Source organism: Panthera pardus, unplaced genomic scaffold, assembly GCF_024362965.1.
Source record: "Panthera pardus isolate Hobbes unplaced genomic scaffold, ASM2436296v1 HiC_scaffold_10, whole genome shotgun sequence".
NCBI classification, from domain to species: domain Eukaryota; kingdom Metazoa; phylum Chordata; class Mammalia; order Carnivora; family Felidae; genus Panthera; species Panthera pardus.
In genome coordinates this window covers 62,653,382-62,678,152 of record NW_026526655.1, presented here as the reverse complement: position 1 = coordinate 62,678,152, position 24,771 = coordinate 62,653,382, and the positions used below count along the sequence as shown (strand labels likewise).

The 24,771-nt window shown below is 34.7% G+C and overlaps 1 protein-coding gene across 10 annotated transcripts in view; it reads left to right on the top strand.

Moving 5' to 3' along the window:
- UBR3 (ubiquitin protein ligase E3 component n-recognin 3) overlaps nucleotides 1-24,771 on the top strand; it is a 226,825-nt gene that overhangs the window by 72,929 nt on the left and 129,125 nt on the right. For all 10 annotated transcript variants that reach the window (XR_008424150.1, XR_008424145.1, XR_008424142.1 and 7 more), the window contains exons 7-17: nucleotides 3,616-3,746; nucleotides 5,277-5,505; nucleotides 11,037-11,216; nucleotides 11,799-11,932; nucleotides 18,374-18,460; nucleotides 21,511-21,576; nucleotides 21,670-21,759; nucleotides 23,087-23,215; nucleotides 23,882-23,934; nucleotides 24,038-24,171; nucleotides 24,537-24,613. Coding sequence is in view for 7 of the 10 variants with exons in the window: in XM_053907819.1 (XP_053763794.1) it covers nucleotides 3,616-3,746; nucleotides 5,277-5,505; nucleotides 11,037-11,216; nucleotides 11,799-11,932; nucleotides 18,374-18,460; nucleotides 21,511-21,576; nucleotides 21,670-21,759; nucleotides 23,087-23,215; nucleotides 23,882-23,934; nucleotides 24,038-24,171; nucleotides 24,537-24,613 (1,310 nt within the window). In the remaining 3 variants the exon portion in view is untranslated. The remainder of the gene's footprint in view (nucleotides 1-3,615; nucleotides 3,747-5,276; nucleotides 5,506-11,036; nucleotides 11,217-11,798; nucleotides 11,933-18,373; nucleotides 18,461-21,510; nucleotides 21,577-21,669; nucleotides 21,760-23,086; nucleotides 23,216-23,881; nucleotides 23,935-24,037; nucleotides 24,172-24,536; nucleotides 24,614-24,771) is intronic.

Sequence of the window (24,771 nt, the reverse complement as noted above, 5' to 3'; positions counted from 1 at the left end):
CTGAAGATACTTTTTATGGAGACTTAAAGTTGGAGCTTATTTTATACCTGATTTTTTTCATATTTGAGATTGGATTGATTATCTTCTCTTCCTTCTTCCACTGGTGAGGAGTAGTACAGAGATTTAAGACTTGATCAGTTATCATTTTTGCCCTAATTATGTGCATGGAAGAAATAGCCATTTGAATTAGTAGAACCCCTGTTTTCAAAAAATGATTGTTGCTTTTGAAGATATTGGTAGTCCAGGGAGTGGTGTAGTTTTTGTAAGAATTTGGTTCAGTGGTTAGAAAGGGAGCTGAAAAGAAAATATGTAATGATAGGCAAGAGGTTGAAGCTCTGTGCTACACAAACTCACTGTGTATTCTCAAAACCTAAATTTTAAGGATGAGAAAACTGAGGCCTAGAAGGCCAAGTTTATTGGCCAAGATTATTGAGTTCCTGAGTTATAGAGCCTGGACTCCACTGTTTTAACTAAAACCTTTACCTTACCCACAGATTTTCCACCACATAACTGATTGTTCAAATTTTTTTTTTTTTTTTTTCAGTTTGGCTTAAAGTAGTTTTGGCATTGTAAAAGTCATGACAATTTAATCCAGATTTTAACGTAAATATGTAGTCCTACATAACTACTGGAAGCATTTCTAACCACATTTCCATAACATAGCACACAAAGCCCATCACACGTTTTATTTTTTTGTTAAAATTTTTTACATTTTTTTTTTAATGTTTATTTTTGAAAGAGGGGGAGGGAGGAGGGAGAGAGAGAGGGAGACACAGAATCCTAAGCAGGCTCCAGGCTCTAAGCTGTCAGCACAGAGCCCAACGTGGGGCTCAAACCCATGAACCTCAAGATCATGACCTGAGCTGAAGTCTGACACTCAACTGACTGAGCCACCCAGGCACCCCACACATGTTTTAAATATCTGGGAGAAACTGACATCATCTATTTTAAGAACGACTGCAATGAAGACATTGTGGGGTTTTTCTTTGCTTTTTGTCTGAAGATGAAAAAATTGAATTGTACACAACTGTAGCTATTTTCATCTTAGTAGAAGCCGTAGCTTTTCTGGTTCATTTGGCTTGCTTTATTTATTTAAAACAAAGTTAACGTATCTTTCTTTTTAAATACTTGACATATAATAATTATGGTAGCTTCAGGCTTTCCTTTGACAAATGCAAACTTGCAGAGTCCTGTGAATTCTAAGATTAATACCACAAGTTTTTTTAGCTTTGTAAATATTTTTAGAAACACTTATCCTTGAAGGTTTTTAAATTTTTTTGGTAGCCTGTAAAATTTTCAATCATGTTAGTGCTAAATGAACTGTGCGAATTAAATTGGCATCAGCAATATGCTCTGGGTTACATTCTAATTTTAATTTCTAATCCTCATATTCCTGTCATCTGATTCACTTGGGCCCTAATTTTATTGCTTTTTTGGCTTTGAGTATGTCAGTGTGTGCTTTTGAATATATTTTACCTCAGTTTTTGCAAGACTGGTTTATTTCTATTTTTAAATCATTGTCATCCTGTGAATGATCTAGTTCAGGAGGAAGAGATTTTGGTTTTACAAGTAGAAAATTCTGAGATTTAGAAAATAAAGGATTAAGTAGTTTCCACTAAGGGGATATATAGTATAATTGTATTTATATTTTTATCCCTGTTACATATTGCTTATACTAAAGGCACAGTGAAAGGGAGTTGGGGGATTGGGACATAACTTTTGCTTTTCTGTAGTTAAAATTGTAGTGTCTCCAGAATAATGAAATTGTATTCTGAAAATATTGGGTTACCAATTATTAATGAAAAAACTGGGTTAAAGTTATGTCTAGTAAGTACTGATTCAAGCCTGTTAAGCCTAGAATATTTTATAGAAGAATCAAGAGAGCGATGACATGCTTGTTGATGGCATGTGTATTGAGCGTACTGTTACATTTGCATACCTATGAGCTGAGTAGATGTGGTGTGACCACATTACTAAATAATAGAACTGTACCGCTGAGGCAGGGCCAGTTGAAAAATGCTCCAAGATTACTCTGTAAGACAACTTAATGCTCCAAGATTACTCTGTAAGACAACTTGAACTATAATGTAGTTCGGGTCATTCCTGAGTATTTTAGTGCATGTAATTTTATTATTTTTAAATCTCTCATCTAACTCTAGTCCCTGTGTAAGCATCATAACTGAACCAACCCATTCCATTGACACTTGCTATGTCCTCTGAAATGTGCTTATGTGGACCTGATGATCCAGAGCAGTAGCCCAAGATTATTGGCTCCAGCAAAAATCAGTAGAATTTTCTTGTTCTTTTTCAGGGAAAGAAATTAGAGAAAGTGAGAGAAAGAAATAACCAAAGTATTAAAATATTCAGTTCATTATATACCCACTGAGACCTTTCTGTTGACTAAGTGTGGCAAGGATGCAGAGATTAGCAGGAGACAAAGTAGCTCTCAAGGAGTGAGTAGCACTTCACCATAGAAATTGGCTGTCTAATAGATAATTTTATCCTTTTTTGAATATTTTTATCTAAATGGGGCATCCAGGGGTGCCGGGGTGGCTCAGTTGGTTAAGTGTCTGATGCTTGATTTTAGCTCAGGTCATGATCTCTCGCATGGTGAGGTCGAGCCCCGTGTGGAGCTCCACGCTCATGGCATGGAACCTGCTTGGGATTCTCTCTCTGCCCCTCACCTGCTCATTTGCTCTCTGTCTCTCTCTCTCTCTTAAAATAAGTAAATAAACACACACAAATAAAAGGGGCATCCATTTTCTTTCTGTCTTTCATGTTTGTTTATTTTTGAGGAGGGGGGCAGAGAGAGGGAGAGAGATTTCCAAGCAGGCTCCACATTGTTAGTGTAGAGCTGGACACGAGGCTCAATCTCAGGAACCGTGAGTTCATAACCTGAGCTGAAATCAAGAGTTCAACCTGAGTTGAAATCACTGAGCCACCCAGGCACCCCAGGGGGCACCACCCATTCTCTGTTTCTTCTGTGCATGAAGAGGGCATCTTGAGTGCAGTGCAAGTAAGCATGTATAACACTCTTTATACTTGTTCTGGTATATTCTTTCTGGAAAAAAAGTGAGTGATTCCATATACTAGAGTAAACAATACATTAGTAATTATTTCCTGCAGGAAAGTTAGTATTTTATTTATGAAGAACAATTTTAAAGAAATAAATTATTGAATTCTATAAAAATTTCTCCCCCTTTCTCTAAAAATTAAAAATCAAAAGATGTAATAATTTTTGGCTTTCTGGCTTTGATATTTTGTTTTTAGCTTAAAATTGTTGTTACTGTAAATATTCAGTACCATGACTGTTCCATAATTATTTTGAATCTTAATAAATTTTAGATAAAGTGCTTATGTTTAAGGAGAAATAATTACTTATTTTTCTAGTACCTGCTTCCTATTAAAACATAAAGATTGAGTATTTTGCTATTTTATACTATGGAGATTATAGAAATCTGAATTGATGATGTCAGCATTATTGAATTAATGAAAAGGTATCCTTAATTTATATACATTCAGGTGTTTGAGGTTGATGGATTATTAATTATAGTAAGGTTTAAATGAGATGAACAACTTAAATCATTAGGTGATAAGTTTTCTTTTTTTATGTAGATCAATCTATAATGGATGTTTTGAAACATAAAAGTTTTCTAGAAGAACTGTTGTTTTGGACTATAAAGTATGAATTCCCTCAGAAGATGGTAACTTTCTTACTCAACATGCTTCCAGATCAAGAGTATAAGGTATCTACATTTTTTCCCTTTCTTTCTGAACTTTGCTCTCCTTTCTTTGCCTTTTCATTATGAAAAATCTTTTTGGTGTGTTTCTCAGCTGTGGCTTATTTTATTGTAGCTTTGAGGACTGATATAACACTAATAAAAAGCATTAGCTTCTTTCGTTGTCAAACAGGGTTTGCACAAAAAGCACAGGATCATAGCTCTGAGGCAAAGCAGCTTTACAGAGCAGAATTCCTAAGGATAGTCTTTCTACATGGAACTTGGTCCAAAGAGAATGCTGGGGGACAAAGACATAATTGCACAAGTAAATGTGTAGTTACAAATTGTAGTAAGTTCTCTAAAGGAGAGGCACAAGGTGCTATGAGAATGTTTAAGGGGGCAACTGAATTTGGATTGTGGGGTTAGAGGGGCACTTGGCTGGCTCAGTTGGTAGAGCATGCTTGATCTTGGCGTCATGAGTTCAAGCCCCATGTTGGGTGTAGTGATTACTTAAAAAAATGTATTGTGGGGTTAGGTTTGGGAAAATCGTGGGGTTAGTAATTGCTAGCCATACTGTTAAAGACAGAACAGGTATTGACCTATATATGCATGTAGGTATTGAAGGCTCTAGTCCCAGAAGGTGTGGACCCACACCTGTGACTACCATGTAGTTATGGCAAAGTGACACAACTGCATGCATGAAAAGAAAATAAATTATGTTGTAGTAGTAGTAGTTGTTGTTATTGTTTTTCATTGATTGATTGATTGCTGTAGTTCTTCTTATGGTTTAGATAATAAAGCCTCTTTGGGAGTTAAACTTTAATGAATAATGCCATTGTTTTGTGTCATTATACCCAGTTAAGAAAACAAGAGGAAATGTACATGTTACACAGAGTTTTTTTTTTTTTATTTTTAATAATTTTTTTAAGTTCATTGATTTTTTTTGAGAGAGAGAGAACCCCAAGCATGATGCGGGGCTCAAATTCACAAACTGTGAGATCATGATCTGAGCCGAAACCAAGAGTCGGATGCTTAACCGACTGAGTCACCCAGCTGCCCAGAAAGAGTATTTATTTAGTCATGTAGTGGTCAGCTTTCCAATCAAATAGGGGAATACATTTCTTTTGGAGTAATCACATTGACACGCTTGTTTTTTAGTTATATTACATCCTCTGGTATGGTTTTTAGCTGAGACTTTATATTTTGTTGTTAAACAAAACAGTGACACCTATTTTGACATTAGCTAATTGATATTATTTGTAAGCAAAGTGAAAATTTGTATTTTTAAATCATGGTATTTATAATTGCTCTAAAATTTAATGATTTAAAATGGTAATTAAATTTTTTTTAACCATCCAAGTATTTTGCTAATGTTCCAAAAAAAAAAAAAAAAAAAAAGAATGTGACTACCATCATCATTAAAATTACTTTTAAAATTATCTTGGGCGTCATCACAAGCTAATAATAGCTTTAAAATGCTAACATAATGTATTGGAAAATGTGTTGTAAAACTCTAAACTATTGTGTTTTTTTCCCCCTATTTAAAAAAATTTACAGGTTGCTTTTACAAAAACTTTTGTTCAGCATTATGCTTTCATTATGAAAACACTGAAGAAGAGTCATGAATCCGACACAATGTCTAACAGAATTGTGCATATTAGTGTTCAGTTGTTCAGCAATGAAGAGCTAGCCAGACAGGTGACAGAAGAATGTCAGCTGCTGGATATTATGGTCACTGTGCTATTATACATGATGGAAAGTTGCCTTATTAAAAGTGAGCTACAAGGTAAACTCAGAATTATTTCACCAGTTTTATTATTGGTATACTTTGTGTAACTAGTCTTAAAAACCTCCTTATATGCTTAAAATAACTTTAAAAATATTGTAAAATTATACATCTTTGTTAAAGAATTTTTTTGAAAATTTTCAGCAAAGTTTAAAGACAAACTTTAAAATTAGTTATAGCTTAGTTATTTACAAACAGCTGTTAACATTTGGGGATATTTCTTTTCTGTCTTTTTGTGTGATAGGAGTGTATTTACAGATAGAAATAATACTTTAATATATGGTACAATACTTTAAAAATACACTACCATAGTGTACGTGTTGGGAACATGGTTTTTAATGATTGCAGGTATTAATATCATATGACTTCACCATAATTTAACCATTTCTTTATTGCACATGTTCCTGTTTTTTTATTATAAGTTTAACTATCAGCCTTACACATTTTTATATGCCTATAGTTTTATAATTTAAAAATTGAAATAAATATTGCCTTTTTTTGTTTTCCCATAGTGAGGTCTTTAGTTTTTTTCTTTTGTGCCCACTATATGGTTGATATTCCTCAAACTGCCGTAATGTCTCTGGGGCCTCCTCCTATTCTCATTTCACTGTGGTCTTTCATCTTAACTTTGCCTTCCTGTAATAATTTATATTATTTGAGTATTTGCTATGTATGAGGCGCTGTGTTAATACCATTCATATGTTGTCTCAGTTAAGCTTTGGAACTCTTTTCTGAGACTGGTATTATTATTTTCCCCACTTTATAGATGAGTTAAATTGAGTCTTAGAGAAGTTAAGTCATTTACCATAGATAAGCCAGCTAGTAAATGACAGAGCCAAGGACTTCATATCTCCTGATGTCAGAATCTGCCCTTAACCATGAAACAAGGCAGGTCAATATCGATAGCAGTGTGTCTTCACTTGTTGGCATGTGGACCTAAACTTTAACAACAAACAGTACCTCAGATTAAATCTCAGGACTTTTCCATTTTCTCTGGAAGAGAGATCTTGTAGTTGAAACTTGCCTTGTTCCACTGTTACCTTCTTTTGCATATCAGCTCCTATTTTCTCTCTATTCTGATAGTCTGTCTATATTCTACTGTGATATCATAGCCTGAAAATTGATATATGCTCAGTGCAGGGTACAGTGCCTTATATATACTAATAATAGCTAGCTAATATGATAGCTACCATCTTTTAAGCACTCACTATATGCTATGCTCTTTTTCTTTATATTATGTCATTTAACCATTAGTAGTTCTAAGAAGTAGATTTTGGTTTTTTCCATTTTATAGGTGAGGGAACTGTGGCTTAGGGAGTTAAAGTCAATCATCTGTGGTTTTACAGCTGTAAGTAGTAAGTCTGGGTGTTTGACTTACACCCATTCTTTTGCCCACTCTGTGATTCTGTCTTCCATTGTGGGTATAGTGGGAGCATAATACATTATTTACATTAAGCAATATATCTCTTTACTTTTTTTAAAGGAAAATTTAACAGCTGCTTTGTATTATAGTTTTTCTGTCTTCATGTAAGATGACCCTTTCTTTCTGAGATTTAGTTACATACATTACATGTATTGTTTGTTCTCTTTTGAAATAGTATCTATCATCATTCAGTTCAGTATCTAATATCATATCAGTCATATTCTTGTATATAGAATTATTTATTTACAGAAGGACTTTTCACAAAAAGTATTTTTATTTTATAGACTAGAAAAATTAAAATTTAGAAGTATCTGCTCTTTTGAAAAGAATCTGGGGTCTGTTTTCTTGACTAAGTGGTTTAGCTGTGCTTATTATATATAGTTTGCACTTGATCTTCAAGGAAGAATGTTTGAGAAGATGTGTTTGGATCTGTCTCATATTTTTTCTGCAGCCAGATTTCCTGAAAGAGTTTGTTTGTTTCCTTTTCAGGCACTCAGTTACTGACTAGAGGTCTAGTGTCTAGTGTCCACTCCTATCATTCTGTTGATCTCTCCAAAATTGTCCGTGACTCCAGTGGTTGCATGTCCTACTTTCCCCAGAACAATTCCAAGTAATGTCTGCTGTTGTGATGTAGTTATTCACACAATCCCTTTTACTCTCAAAAGAGTCCCAGTTTATACAATAAATTATATGGTCACCCTTTCCATGACCTACATGATGGGGAAACCCATGGCCACTCTTTCGACCTTATCTTTCCTAATTTTCAGTAGCATTTCACACTGTTGATTGTCTATTCTTTCTGTGGCCCAGAACTCTTCAGCTTGTCCTGTCAACATTGGTGTTTTTTGGCACTTTGTCTTGGTATCTTTGTTCTTCTTACTTTACCCATATTTTATGAACTCATATTGCAAAGTCTTATTTTGCTTTCTGTATATACTTCCCTTCTAATGCAGTTAATCTGTCTTGGAAATTCAACACAAATTGAATTTTCTAGAAGCTAAATAGCTATCAGTAGCATTGCTAAGATCTTTAAATACAAGTGTATTTTTTCTAGCAGTAAATTACATTATTTCTAAGCCAAGGCCTAATATTATCTTTAGATCTCATGGTGTTTTATTCCAACGTAGCATAACATTTCATGATACCTGCTTGATGGTCTTCTAAAAACACCATAAACTTTCCTGTTTTTACATCGAGTATTGGAACGGGCTTTAAATATTTTGAACTACCTGTAACTTGCTACAGATATTACAACAGGATCCGTGTACTTTGTTTTTATTTTTAAATAGATCTATCTGGCTTTTTCATAAATTTTCGTTAGACGCTGTTTTAAAATTTTGTATATATTGTTAGTAAATAGACGCTCATATAATGAGAATTCACATGGCCACAGCAATAGTTGAAGATTAAAAGGAAAAAGCCTCTAGTAGTATGCAATCCCTACTTTACACTTTTACTCTGTTGTATTCATTTCTACACCATACTGCTTTGTAATTCCAAACATAACTATTGATGTCCCTGAAATTTTACAATTTGTATTATGAAACAGTCTGTGTAAAATAGGAACTTAAAACCATATGTTGCATAACTATGGGAGTGTCCGCAATTGGTAATAATCCCAGATCAATCTGTTCTGCACATCAAATTGTTTATTGTGCTATATTCTTTGGATGTCTCAAACATCCAATTGTGTACCTCAAACCCACGATGTCCACACCAAGAACTCTTTCTCTCTCTATCAAGCCTGCTTCTTTTCTATTATTGTGTGTGTGTGTGCATGTGTGTGAATGTGTGTATTTATATGTGTATGTGAGTACACAGTGTGTGTTTTAGTACCCCTGTCCAACTACTTACACAGCTGCCTCATCTAAAAACCTAGGAGTCATTTTTGACTTTTTACTCCTTGTAGTATAATGAGCATCACCGAATCTGTCATTTTAACCTTGTAAACACCTTACAATAGCCACTTCTCTTCATCTTTACATCTTCATGCCACCACCATAGTTCAAGCCATCGTCATCTCTAGGCTTCATACTAGTAGCCGTCACCACCTTCCTTGAGTTACTTTCTATACTGCACATCTGATCATGTCCCCATCTCTCAACCCTACCCCCAGTGGCTTGCCATTCTCTTCACGTGAACTCCAGACTCCTGAAGCTGCTTTATAAGGCCCTCTGGCGTCATTTGTGCCACCCGTCTTCTGCATTCTTTGTCCCAGTGATTCCATCCTTTTTTATATTGCTTCCTCTACCTAGAACACCATTGCCTCTCCCATCCCTAGTTTATTTGGCTTATTCTAACTCCTCCTTCATTCTGTAGATCTTAGTTTAAACATCGCTTCCTCAGGAGAGTCTTTTCTAGCTGTATTTGTTCTTATGATTTCTTATACTTTTCCTATTATAGCCCATGGTGATGGCGGTAGTAGTCAGGGAGGGCTTTCTAATCTCAGGTGTGGATGATTTGTAATCGCCCTCTTACCCCCTACTCCTTCATTCAGTTACACCCTCTCTCGTCCTATTGAGAGGCACTGAAAGAGAGCATACTTAACTTCGCGGGTCCTGTTCTTGTATATTGTTGTAAGTTAAGAGTTGAGTAAAATAATTTCATGGACTGAAACCTAAATTTAATGTATGGAAATTAAGAAGTGCTGTAGAAACCTCTTCACTGATGAGTTTGACAAGTAGATGGTTAGTTGAAAAACTTGGTTAAAGTGAGGAAACATTAAAACAGGTTACATGCATGTATTAAACAGTGCATTTTTAACTAAAAACACAGAGATGCACGTTCATTCTCCAATCTGTTAATTTTGGGCAAAACATTTTTAAAATTATTTATTATTATTTTTAAATGTTTTTATTTATTTTTGAGACAGAGAGAGACAGAGCATGAGCAGGGGAGGGGCAGAGAGAGAGGGAGACACAGAATCTGAAGCAGGTTCCAGGCTCCGAGCTGTCAGCACAGAGCGCGATGTGGGGCTCAAACTCACAGACTGTGAGATCATGACCTGAGCTGAAGTCGGACGCTCAACCGACTGAGCCACCCAGGCGCCCCTGGGCAAAGCATTTTTAAGTTACAGTTTCATTGACTGGAGTTCTCCCTCATCTTTCTTACATGTACCACTTGTGCAAAGCATCATCTGTGGTTTCCAGTTTCATTTTCTTTAAAGTTAGAACATAAAGATCTTTGTGAATCCATCTGAGTGTAAAATCCTAGATTTTTATGATTTTTCTCCAAGATTTTTTAGCATATATGCTTATCCAGTCAGTTTTTGTTTCTGTTCATGTTAAATGTTCTTATTATAAAATTTGAATTAAATGTATATAAACTGATGAAATATGAATGCATAAAGAGAGGTATTACAAAGCTTTTGAGAGACAAAAAAGTAACTGCCTAAGAAGTGCTAAAAAATCTTGGGGTATTAGTATGTTTTATAGTAGGAATGGGGAGCTCGTTTGTCCAGTGAATCAGTTAAGTTGGAACAGGTTAAGAGAGCTAATGCATATATGCTGTAACTTCTAATAGTAAAGGTTTTGTACATGCCTAATCTTTCCCCACCCACAATAATGTATTTAAACCTTGAAGATTTTTTTAAAGGCTTAAGAAGTTTATTTATGTGTGTATCTTTCATTTTCAAAACACCATGTTTGCTAAAAAACTATATGTATTTTTTGAATAGAAGAAAGTAACTAAATGCATATCACTTATACAGATTTGTTTGATAAGATGGAATAAGATTAATCTAAGAATAAAAATATTTTACTGATTAGAACTGAAGATACTGCATTATGTTGTTAAAATCAAGAAAATAATAAGGTTTTATGAACATATAGCTACCTCAGTATCATGTAATATGTCAGACAAGTGGTATAATTATTATAATGATGTACTAAGTATTTATTATGATAATGCTTCATTTAATTTCCTTAAGGTATGTGTCTTTTCCCCATTTTACAGATGGGGAAATTGATTCAGAGTATAAGTAACACACCATATGTCAGGCTGGAGTTTGAATTTAGATGTCCCGATACATAATCTGTATCATTGATAAAGTTTTTGTTTTGTTTTGTTTTTAACTTATTTATTGCTGGGCTGTGTGTATCTGTTTTAGATGAAGAAAATAGTTTGCATGTGGTAGTGAACTGTGGAGAAGCATTACTGAAGAATAACACTTATTGGCCTCTTGTCAGTGATTTTATTAATATCCTTTCCCATCAAAGTGTGGCTAAGAGATTTTTGGAGGACCATGGTTTGTTAGTTACATGGATGAACTTTGTATCCTTCTTTCAAGGTATGAATTTTACTTTTTTTTTAAGTTTTTAGTTTACAAAATGCCTAATGCAAAACTATCAAATAAGCTAATTAAAAGATAATAAGATACCATTCAGGTTACACGTGAAATGTCTCATTTTAATTAATATTTTTAAGTACTTTAATCAAGTGTTCATGAAAATATGTCAGAGTTATGAAAAATGTCAAATTATTAAAAAGGAAACAGGAGTGTAATTTTTTTTAGCACTTTAAACTGTTAATCTGGAAATTTCTAATCTATTCTCCAAGAAAGATTTATAACACTTTCATAAAATTTCAGTTACCATCAGTTAAAATAGTTTTGACTTTCTTATATAACATATTCAAATATGTTGTAAAGGAGGCAATTCACAAAGTGTTCCTAAGAAAACCTAGCTTGTAAAAACTTCCAAAAAGACTAGATTATTTTATTTTAAATATTTATTTATTTCTATACATACTGTGCCATTTATGCCATTTGTGTGCACTGAAGTGTTTGGTACTCAGAAGTATTTTACTTGACTTTTAATATGAATAGTTGCTTCCATTTGGCAAGGTTTATATCTGCTTTAATTTTTGCAAGGTATGAACTTAAACAAGCGAGAACTAAATGAGCATGTGGAATTTGAGTCTCAGACCTACTATGCTGCCTTTGCTGCTGAACTTGAGGCCTGTGCACAGCCAATGTGGGGGCTCTTATCACATTGTAAAGTTAGGGTATGTTGAAATATTTTTGTTAATTTCTGTCTTTACCTTTAAAAAAGTGATTTGAGAAAAATATTTGTGAAGACATTGGTTTGTTTACTCATATATACTAATGGACAATGTTTAATTGTGAATTCAGGTCTATGAAAGCTGACCTGAGACAGTAATTATTATTAGACAGGTAGGAGTTCATTATATTTTCAGATCTTTGCAGCCTTCCCTTACCATGTATATAGCCTTGCAGCTTTGTAAGTCTCCACATTCATTTTCATTGCTTCATTTTACCCATTATCAATTAATTGCCTGATGTTTCTTGTCTTTCAAGGAATGAGAATAGTTCTCAAGACAGTTTCCATTTTTAAGATTCCAAGCACAAAATTAGTACACATGTCATTCAGCTTCCAATTGTTTATGAAAGGAATCTTAAGAGTAGCATAGCAGCAACATAAATTCTTAAATTCTAGGATAAGAAAATGATCACTTGTAATTGCATGTGTGTGTGTCTTTGTGTACAAATATATATTTTACCTTTGCATTTTAAAGTATTGGTTTGATGGGTCTCCTGAATCCTTGGATAATCCAGAAAAATGGAATTCCCTGACCCTACTAAACTAAGAACTTGAATGAGATTTTGCCATATGGATCTCATGGAGACCAACCTGCCAACCTGTATCAGTAAGCATGCTGGACAAGATTTTATAGTGGGAATATTTTGAAGCCCTACATTCTGATCTTGGCTCTGCCTCTTTCTACTTAAGTCACTTGGTCAACTCATTTAAAACTATTTGAATGTCTCAGTCTTTTTCCTTATTTTTTAAAAAACAAAACAAAAGAAAGTGGAAATGGAATACTAAAGTCTGCCCTTCTTCACAGAGTTATTATGAGGCTTTCCTCCATTATATTCGTTAAATATATGGGTTCCTTTAAGCAGATTTATATTTTATCTCATGACTTCAGCTACTCTCCAAATGCACATGACTTACAACTTTGTTACTGTAGCTAGGTTCAAATTTCCAACAGCTCTGGTTATTCATGTGGATCTCCTTATATAGGTACATGAATTTTCTCAGGCCCCTAACTTTCTAAATTCATCTGCCCATACCGAGTCCTTTATGTCATTTAATGGTGTCTGAAAATATATAATTATCCAGCATGGATACTTTCTCTCCCTGCTGTGCCAGCTGTGTTCAGACTATAATAAGATACCATGAAATATCTCTTCTGTTCCAGAAGTTCTCCCTACCACTTCTTTCCTGTGTTTTATTTCTTCATATATTAAAAATAATCTAGGTTGTTAAGATAATTTCTTAACTGGTTCTTCTGAATTTAGATTCCACCTACTCTAATCTGTCCCAATACTTAAATTACTTTTCTAAGCTCTGTGCATATCTCTCCTTTGCTTAAAAATCATTAAAAGTTCTCATCTTTCTACAGGGGACATCTGTGTTTCCTATAGAGACACATAAGATCCTCCATCATAGGGGCGCCTGAGTGGCTCGGTTGAGCACCTGATTTCGGCTCAGGTTATGATCTCATGGTTCATGAGTTTGAGCCCCACGTCAGGCTCTGGGCTGACAGCTCAGAGCCTGGAGCCTGCTTTGGATTCTGTGTATCCCCTTTTCTCTGCCCCTCCCCAACTCACTCTATCTATGTCTCTTAAAGATAAATAAACATTAAAACAAATTTGAAAAGATCCGCTATCATTTGCCCTTAACTTGTCTCTTATAATTCATCTTCCATCTATGCCCCTCTGTCTATCTCCATGTCTTCATTGGATTGAATAGCATTCTTGTTTTTTTTTTTTTTTTTTGAGAGAGAGAAAGCGCGCGCGCACACACACACGTGTGCACACACTTGGGGGAGGGGCAGAAGGAGAGGGAGAGAGAGAATCTTAAGTAGGTTCCATACCCAGTGCAGAGTTCCACATGGGGCTCTATCTCACAACTGTGAGATCATGACCTGAGCTGAAGTTCGAGAGTTGGAGGCTTAACCGACTAAGCCACCAGGTGCCCCTGAATAGTGCATGCAGTGTCTTTTCTTGATTCCTGTGCTTTTGTTCATGTTAGTCCCTTTTTTGGCTTATGCTCTCTTATTCTTTCTGCTTAGTCTTACATGAGAATCATCTGAGAAGCTTTAAAAATACATATGCCCAAGCCCCAGAGATTTTGATTTGATGTGCAGAAGGACCTTGGCAGTGATTCTAACCAGAGTGGAGAACCATTAGTATTAGCTCTTAGAAAATGCTACTCAGATGGTATATAATTTGCTCATTTAAGTTTTTTCAGTCAGGTTTATGATTTTAGTTTCTGTGTTTTCATTGTACTTTAATTTCCACTATAGCATTTATAAAAAAACTATTATATAATATGAGGTTCATTTGGTCATTCACTGAAAAAATGTTTGTTGAATGCTCTTCTTAGGCCTAGACACTATCTAGATTCTTGGGTTTTTGGTGTTGAACCATATAGGTATGGTTCTTGTTCTCATGGGGCAGTCTGACTGGGGAGATAGACATTAAGTAGGTAAACACACAGATGCATTTTGTAAGTGCTCTACAGGAAAATAACAGGTTGCTGTGAGAGTAATGAGTATGAGGACTAATTAGTCTTGTGCTCAAAAGAGAATTCTGGACTAAGGTTATAAGTTTTAGACCCTTGGTAATGTAGATGGTGTTCATCACTGGGGGATGGGATAAGATCAAGTAGGAGGAGAAGAGAAATGGACCCTGAAGAAAGAACTAACATTTGGCATCAGAGATAAGGGTGAGGAGAAAAACCAGAGGAACACAGTATCATATAAACCAATAAAAGACAGCGATTCAGCAGGGAGGTTGATATGATGTTAATGTGAAAAGATCAGTATTTTGGGAGGACTGTATTTAGGATGAAACTGAATTATGAAGCTGGGGTTATGTTTATCTCTGATGATGAGAACTCATTGTTTCTAGACAGTAGTTTAATTTCCAGCTTTGGAGGTTAAGATTACAATGTGTTATGGTTCTCTTAACCTAAGAAGTGAAGAGAACAGAGAGAAAACAAGCTTATATTGTCCTGGTAGAATCTGAGAGAGTAGTTCCTCAGTTAAGGGAGTATTTAGTTCCTAAATAAGACATTCTCTTGAGGAGCACCCACACTATGTCAAACATTGTTATTCACACTATATTCTTTGCATTATATTCTTATCTAATCTTCATTGCATCTCTTATAAAGTAGATACTATCATCTCTTTCTCTTAAAATTTTAAAAAATGTTTATTTATTTTTGAGTGACAGAAAGAGAGACAGCATGAGCAGGGGAAGGGCAGAGAGAGAGGGAGACACAGAATCTGCAGCAGGCTCCAGGCTCTGAGCTGTTAGCACAGAGCCTAATGGGGGGCTTGAACTCCCAGACGGCAAGATTGTGACCTGAGCCAAAGTCAGACGCTTAACCGATTGAGCCACCCAGGTGCCCCTCATCTCTTTCAGAAAGAGAATAATGTTTATTGAACTAGAAGTTAAATAACTTCTGAAAGAAAGAGATATTCAGAAAAAGAATAATGTTTATTTAACTAGAAGTTAGATAACTTCTGAAAGAAAGAGATGATACTATTTACTTTATAAGAGATGTAATGAAGATTCGATAAGAATATAATGCGAAGAACATAGTGTGGAGAACAATGTTTGGCATAGAGTGACTTGCTCAAGTTCATACAGCTTTAAGTAGAAAATGAGTTTGAAAACAGATCCATCTGATTTCAGAAGTAGTACTCTTTACCATTTTGCTCTAATTGTTTCTTAAGCAAGAATGTCTAGAGCTTTGTTAGACTTTAGATACGTAAGCTAGAAGAAAGACCATTAATTAATGAAAAAAAATTAGCTATTTTGTTGTTTCTATTCTCTTATAAAATATAAAACTAAAGGATTAACAATGAAAAGAACTTTACCTGATAGCTGACTTTCTTTGTATGATTGCTCTAAATGCTGTTTGGTTCTTGAAAATGTAAAGGGCTAGTTAAACAAGTAATACTAGATTAATAACAGATAGATTGGTTAAAGGGATGGCACATTTCTAGCACCTTACTAATTTTTGCCTTCCTAACAGCACAAGTAAGTTGTAAAATCCCCATCTAGTGGCAACTTTAGGTTACTGCATGAGTCTGGCCATGACTCTGGAGCACTCAACTAAGTGCGTGTTAAGACATAGTGCTAGACTATGATATAGAGCATTTTACAAACATTATTCCATTTGCTTCTTTCACAGTACTAGGAAGTAGATAGTATTATGTCAATTTATGCATATGGATGACAGACTCAAAAGATTATCAAGTAGTAAATCAACATGCACATGGGATGTTTTTGGGTGGATGTGTTAGTGGTGGGAGATGGGAGATGATCTGAACATGATTATTAAATATGATGTACTTAGAAATGGAATGAACTGGTCACCTTTTTAAAGCCTCTTAATGCATGCTTTTCAGAGTTTTCTCCAGAAGGGCTATATCAGTTTATACTTGTGCCAAGAGGGTGTTATGATACACCTTTGCGCAAGCCCTTGATAAAATGGTAGAACATTTGGTTTTAAATGTTTCTTTATCCGTGACTTATCTGCCATGTTAGCTTGGTTATGACACATTATTTATGGTAACTTAAAAGTGCCATTAAAATTTTTTAGTAAGAAATAAGGGAACAAAATGTATAAAATAATATTCTTATAAAGATAAATTTCATATAGGGTAGATTAAAACAGGGTGAGACCTTGGCAAGGAAACTAGATAAATGATATTTGGTTTGGATGCTAGTGGAAATAAGAGTGGACCTACGTGATAATATTAAGGAAGAATTAGCACGATAGGAGACTGAGCAGGGTGAAGAAGGCAACAACATGAGACTTTTAGCCTTCTTTAAAGGCACAGGATAATTTATATATATTAAAGATTTTAACCTATTTGACTTTGATGCTACCTGCACTTTTATTACACATTAAGGCTCCAAAATGTTTGTTTTTCTTATAAAATGTATTTTTTAAAACTTTTTTTATTGAGATCAAATTTACACAATCTAAAATTAACTATTTTAACCATTTTAAAGTATGCAGATCAGTAATGTAGTATATTCACAAAGCTGTGCAACCATTACCAAAAATTCTCCACTAATCACCCCTCCTCCAAAGAAATGTCATACCTCTCAAACCCAAGTTCCTCTTATCTCCTGGAAACCACTGATCACCCATCTGTCTCTATAAATTTGCCTAATCTAGACATTTTATGTAAGTGGAATCATACAATATATTACTTTTGGTGTCTGGTTTCTTTCATTTAGCATAATGTTTTCATGGTCCAGCTATGTTGCAGCATGTATCAGTACTTCCATTTCTTTTCATAGCTGAATAGTAATCCAGTCCGTAGATATACCACATTTTACTTGTCCATTCATGGGTTGAGCTACTATGGATAATGTTGCTGTGAACATTGTATATAAGTTTTTGTGTGAACATATGTTTTTAATTCTCTTGTGTATGAGTGTAGAATTGTTTATCATATGGTAACTCTGTGTTTAATGTGGCCGCACCATTTTACATTTCCACCAGTAATGTATGAGAGTTCCAGTTTCTCCACATCCTTGTCAACACTTTTTATTTTTGCATTTAAAAAATTAGAGCCTTCCAGATAGGTGTGAAGTGACATCTCATTGTGGCTTTGATGTGTACTTTCCTAATAACTCATAGTATTGAGCATCTGTTCATGTGCTTATTAGCCATTTGTAGATCTGCTTTGGAGAAATGTCTGTTCAAATTCTTTGCTCATTATTATTATTTTTTTAAGAGAGGCTGTCATGATTTTTCCGTTTAATAGTTGCCTATTTCACTGGATCTGTTTCTCCATAAAACATTACAATTTTCTTTCACAGTATCTTTATTTTAATTGGCACACATTTATCCTTTCTTCTTCTTAGCAAGCTAAGATATTTGTAGGCTGCTTATAGTACTTCTGTGTTCTGCCCTCTTTTTTTTTTTTTTTTTTTTTGGTTTTTATTTTTTGTGGCAAATATACATAACATACAATTTAATCATTTTTAGGTGTGCAATTCATTGACATTAAGTACATTTTCAGTGTTGGACCACCTTCACCATTATCTATTTCTAACACTCTTTCATCATCCCCAAAGAAATTGTATCAATTAAATGGTAACATTAGGGAACTTATAATATGTTTGGAATCTCTTCAAATGGAACCTGATATATAACACATAAAACTATTTCAGCTTTGATTTGTTTTCAAGTTGTGTTCTATAATTTTCATAATTGTCACTGGTTGTTAGTATTAACTTGTGAAAGGCTTTCTTAAAATTGCACATGTAGGTATTTTAAAAATATATGTTTTCCCATTATGTATACAATTTTTATGTATTACATATAATTTGAAGTTGAAAATATACATATTTATATACTGTAAAATTTAACTAACTTATTACTTTAGGAAACTCAAGAATACACCCGAAATGTTGTTAGATATTGCCTTGAAGCTCTTCAAGATTGGTTTGATGCTATTAACTTCGTAGATGAGGTATGTATATTTTTGGTATATATCGAGGCACTTAAGAAAAAAAGTGTTAGATCTCATTTAACACTAAAAATAATATGGGGTAAGGGAAAGATGTTGAAATGAACATAGTATCCTTAGGTTTAAAAAAAGAAATGGGAGATCAGTTCTTTGACATTTAGGAGATTGAGGAGTGCACTGATCATACTTGCTTATTTCCTAGAGAAGGGCATGATTTCTTTTTCTATTATTAAATGTACATGTCTCCATATTTCTCAGGAGTGAAAATTAGTTTTATGTAGAGGGGTAAAAGTGACAGTGCAAATGTGAATAGGGTGGGGGACATTAATGGAAAGGGTGTTACAACTTTATTAATTGGTCAGTGTTCTTCTGTGGGCTTGAACAAAGGTGATTGTTATTAATAATAAACTGAGAAGAGTTGGCACGGAACATACTCTGTATGAATTAAACAAGGGTTTGCTTGTAATTAGCCAAGTTTCCTATCAGAAGCCCCTTTTATTTCTCTTATGAAGTGAGTTCAGAATATGCCATATGCATAAGGAGGACCATGTTTCAGACAACTCCAGCTCCCCCATCTGATTTCTAAATCCTGGGCAGAATAGAACTCTTGCTATCTTTGTGTGTGTGTGTGTGTGTGTGTGTGTGTGTGTGTGTGTGTGTGTGTGTGTGAGGGGGGTGGGGTGGGGGTAGTTTTCTTTTTCTTTGCTTTTTTAAAAAAAATTTTGATATAGTCACAGACTTATTGAAAAGTTGGAGTGGAGTACAAAGAACTTTGTTTTCTTGAACTGTTTGACAGTTAAGTTGTTGACTTGATGCCCTTTATGCCCAAATACTTTAGTGTGTATTTCCAACAAACAAGGACATTTCTCTTATATAACCAGATAAAACTGTAAATATTAGGAAATTAACATTAATATATTATTACTGTTTAAGTGTTAGAACTCAATCATGTTTTATAAATTGTCCAGTGTTGTCCTTTATAGCAAAAGGATCCCATTCTGAATCTCACATTGCATCTAGTCATCATGTCTCTAGTCTCCTTCTGGAGCAGTTTCTCATTCTGTCTTTGCCTTGAAGGATAGTAACATTTTCAAGAGTATGGTTGGTTTAGTTATTTTGTAGAACATCTCTCGGTCTGGGTTTGTCCCATGATTAGATTCAGATTGTGCCTCCACAGAACCCCTCCTCCTTTCAACCTGCTTTACTCCTTTGCCCCTCTAGGATTAGTTGGGCAGCTGGAGCATCTTTCAATACAGTTCTCATTGTTATTTGAAACTTTAGGAAGTATGTTGAAATAGTAGCATCACTAAGATAACACCTTGATTGAAGGAGGGGAAAACTCTCTTACACATAGAGGGTTATGAAGTACTTTAACATGAAATTAATAGTTGAGCTTAGGGGTGGAGTTAAGGACAGTTAGAATCATGTAAGGTATGTAGGGCAGCTGAACTTCAGGAAATAGTACATTTGTTTTTCACACAAATATTTTAGGAATATATTGAATATTATAAAGAATTTAAATAGATTTTTAATAGAAGAGAAAATAAGTTTAGAACTTAAGAAATCACATAGAATGGTATGTTTTTAATGGTGTTTTCGAAGGTTTTTGTTTCTTAAAAGTGCTTTGACAGATTTGTTCCTCAAAACAGCCCTGTGAAGTAGAGAAGGTATTATCTTCCTCTTTTTTTTTTTTTTTTTTTGGTAGATGTAAAATGGAGATGCAAAGATAGTAAATCACTTGCCTGTAGTTACATAACAAATTACTGGTAGTTCTCAGTCTAGAACCCACATCTCTCAACTCCTTGTCTGGTAGTATTTCAGTGATGCTGACTATTGGCAGTGGAAAGAGCTATGGGTCAGACAGGCCCAAGTGTAAATTGTGGCTCAGCCACAAACCAATGAGCTATGTGATCCTAGATAGGTTTTTAAAAATTATTTTTAATTTTTTTTACATTGCAAAATCCATCTCCTCATCTGTTTATTGAAGGTAATATTAGTAGTCAATGAGGATTGAATAAGAGGCACATTTTACATTTGTGATAAATATTTCTTTTACCATCCTTGTTCGTGGATGTCAGAAGTTATTGGGATAATATAGCACAGATTAAATAAATACTTTTTGAACTGAATTAAGTCAGATCAGTCATATAGAAACAAGGGATAGGGGGTGCCTGGGCGGCTCAGTTGGTTAAGCATCCATCTCTTGATTTTGGCTCAGGTCATGATCTCACAGTTCATGGGTTCGAGCCCCATGTTGGGCTCTGCGCTGACAGTGTGATATCTCCTTGGGATTCTCTCTTTCCCTCTCTCTCTGCCCTTCCCCAAATCATGCTCATGCTTGTGCTCTTTCTCTCACTAGAATGCAAAGTTCTTTGATATATACCGTACTAAGCTTTCTTATGGAGGCTGTGTTTTCATTGCTGATATGGGGAGCATCTCACCCAGCTTGTGAAGGCACATAGGCCCTTCACTTGTACGTCACTTTTAGGACTGTGATAGAACCTCTTACCACTCTGAATATAACAGTGGAGTCCAGACTGGCTCTTCAGTTCACTATTTGTTAACTGTAGGAAGTTATTTAAGTTTCCAAGCTTGAATTTCCTTACTTATAAAATGAGAACATTAATAGTTTCTACTCCCTAGGGTTCTTCTGAGGATTAAATGAGGTAATGTGAATATGGTCAGCTGTGATTATTGTTCTTACTACTGTCATCATGTTTGGTATGCATGCATTTGAAGATTCCCAAATAGGCTAATTGTAAAAGGAGATCTGTTCCATCCCTTGTTCAATGCTGGATGCTTCAGAGGATTCAGAGTTGAGTAGTATGTAGTTTCTGCCTTCAGAAACTTGCATTTAGGTGTGTAAAATGGAATTAATTTTATCTTTTATCTATACAGGATTTTTTTTAAAGCTATATCTTCTAAAATTTTAAGTTTTGGTTAAAAAGGTTCAGGAATAAATCAAGGTGAAAGTGTGGTTTTAGCATTTTGAAACCTTCTTTGAACTTGTATAAAACATGCTTCAACTTGTGGATTTTGTTTGTTTATTCTAGCCAGCACCTAACCAAGTCACTTTTCATCTGCCCCTTCATCGTTACTATGCTATGTTTTTGAGTAAGGTAAGACTATCATTAAGCAATTCTGGTATTTTTTTTTTAATATTGGGAAATAAATGTTGAATTAGTAACTTGTTTTTTTTTCAAAATTTTTAGGCTGTGAAATGTCAAGAACTAGATTTGGATTCTGTTTTACCTGATCAGGAAATGTTAATGAAACTAATGATTCACCCACTCCAAATTCAAGTATGTATTCAGGGTTTAAAAAGTTCTAAATTGAGGGACTCCTGGGTGGCTCAGTTGGTTAAGTGTCTGACTTCAGCTCAGGTCATGATCTCTTTGTGGGTTCGAGCACCACATTGGGCTCTGTGCTGACAGCTCAGAGCCTGGATCCTGCTTCGGATTCTGTGTCTCCCTCTCTCTCTGCCCCTCCCCGCTCACACTGTGTCTCTCTCTCAAAAATAAACATTAAAAAAAAAAAAAAAGTTTTGAATTCCTCAGTTAAGTGATTCTTCTTTATTTTGTTTTTATGTTTTACGTTGTTGTTATAGCCAAAATGTTTGAAAAGCTTTTTTTTTATACTTGGTTATTTTTGCCAGATTATATTTTGGTGTTTTTTGTTCTGTGAGATTTACAATGAGTTTTAATTTCCCCAGAAATTCTTTTCACCATATTTTAGGGAAGTTTTTAACATACTATGGCATTGTTTTGAGAGGAGATGCAAAAGAGTTCTAGCATTAGTGCTATTTCTATTTTACTAAAACCATGTTGTTTGGGGTAACTTAGCTACTTGATTCTTAGTTTCCGAATCTGGAAAATGAGAGGAGAGAAAAGAGAGAAGAATATTTCTGCATAAGCACCATGGTTTCTTTCAGTTCTAATACTATAATTTTATGGGCCAGTCTTTTATATACAGTACAGGGACGTGTGCTTCAATTTATTTTTCCTGGAAATTTTAGATTTATTAAGTATTATTGAACTTTAACACTGGGGGTAGGAACAAGTAAGAGATGAAGTTGATACAGGACACAAATTCATGAAGAATTAAACATTAAAAAAAAAAATTGTTCTAATCTGACCTTCTCTTACCTGCCAGTTACTTGAAAGATGATTAATTTAGGTTGAAGGTTGAGTTAGGGTCCATTAAAGATATAGATTATATTTATTTATTGGAGCAATTAACTTTGTTTTATGCTTATTTATGCTTATTTGTGTGTTTCTTTAAGCATTATGTAAGTTTTTTTTCTTGAGAAACAAAGAGTTAAATGTAAGTGTCATTGATTCCTCATGAAAGGTTTCATTTAAAATTGTTATAAATGTATCCAGGCATCATCATACTAACTCATGTATAAACTCCAAAAGAAGGGATTGTATAAAGCATAATGATCACTTAAAAATTTCAAAGTATGTATTTGAATAGAATATTTTAAACTAACATGGGGCAGAATGTCAGGCTTATTCTATGATTAAATTACAAAATACTTTGAACTGATTATTCAGTATAACATGATTTTTATAAAGATTGAATCTAGAACACTTCTTTGTCCAGTTTACTTAATTTTTATTTTACTAGGCAAGTCTTGCTGAAATCCACAGCAATATGTGGGTAAGAAATGGTCTACAAATCAAAGGACAAGCTATGACCTATGTCCAGTCTCATTTCTGTAATTCCATGATTGACCCTGACATTTACTTACTGCAGGTAAGCCAGTTTGATAATGCAGATATTATACTTTAGAAGTTTCTCATTTGTACCTGCAGCAGTTAGTTGATAGAGGTGACTCGATGACATGAAGAGGTCAGTGCTATTGAAAGAATTTACTACTTAAATTTTCCAGGAGAAGGGGACATGCCATGCCACAGCAGAACCACAGGAAGCATTAGACTTTGGTCAAGAGGCAGGAACAAGGGGGAAATCCTAGAGCGGGACCTTTTGGGGGGTATCCACAGAAAGGGCAAGGCAAGGCAGGGGAAGCAGTTGAGAATTGGCTAATTTGAATAGATTCTGGTGGGCTTTGGGGCATTGGGGCTGTCCCCAGCTACCTCGCCATGGGTTGTTTCAGGGCAGGGAGAATATTGGCTTGGTGTGTGACAGTTAGATAAAGGGGGGTGATTGACTTATCTGTAAGAGGCTTGTCCCCAGGAAGTTGTTTACTGTTTTTAGGAATATATTTAAGAATGTTTCTTGTCTTTAGCTAGCCCAGAGAGGGGTGGTCTCTCCCCCTGTCTGTAAGTGCCCCCCACATTGCCAAAACGTCATAAGACATAGGAAACTAACAAGCCACATGATTAATACAAGAAGTAAAACTGAATATTGAGAGATAAAGTTTCTGGGTTTTTTTGTTTTTTGTTTTTTTGTCTTTTAAAGGTTTGTGCTTCTAGACTTGACCCAGATTATTTTATTTCATCTGTCTTTGAAAGGTGAGCATAATTTTTATCAAGACCGGTATTAGGAAGTATTTGGAATTTAAGTTGATTTTGTTTTAACTTAAAAAAAATCTGTCTCAAATATTTCTTATTATAGATTTAAGGTAGTGGATTTGTTGACAATGGCTTCACAACATCAAAACACAGTACTTGATGCAGAGCATGAGAGATCGATGTTAGAAGGCGCTCTTACATTTCTTGTGATTCTTTTAAGTCTTCGTTTACATTTAGGTAAAAAGCACTCCTACTAATGCTTGGGTATTAAGTATTCTCTCTTTCCTCCCCTCTCCCTGTGGTAGTAACTGGCTTATGGAAAAAAGAAAAGGATTTGGATATATTTAAATACTGTTTCAAACTCTTGACTTGTACAATTGCTACTCCTTTCATAATATCCTTTAAAAAACCCTTTACTTAAGGGAGCTGCAAACAGCAGGTTAGTTAAACTGGTTATATTTGGGGCATTGCATTCTTTGCTCTTTAATTTTTGAAGCATCTCATTTTTGGTAAAACAGCTTAATAAAAAGTGTGGTAAGTGGTTTTTTTTTTTATAATTTACGTATATTCAGATTAACTAATTTCCTTTTTAATTGTTTTAGGAATGTCTGATGATGAGATACTCAGGGCAGAGATGGTAGCCCAGTTGTGCATGAATGACAGGACACACAGTTCATTGCTGGACCTCATATCCTTTTAAAGGCTTAAGTTTCTGTTAATTATAGAGTCTAAATGATAAGTAATTTTTATGGGTTAAAGATCCATCACTTTTGTGATGAAAAAATATTTTTGGAGTTGAAAAAAACCTTTAACTGTTCAAGTGTGTTTCCAGGGCTA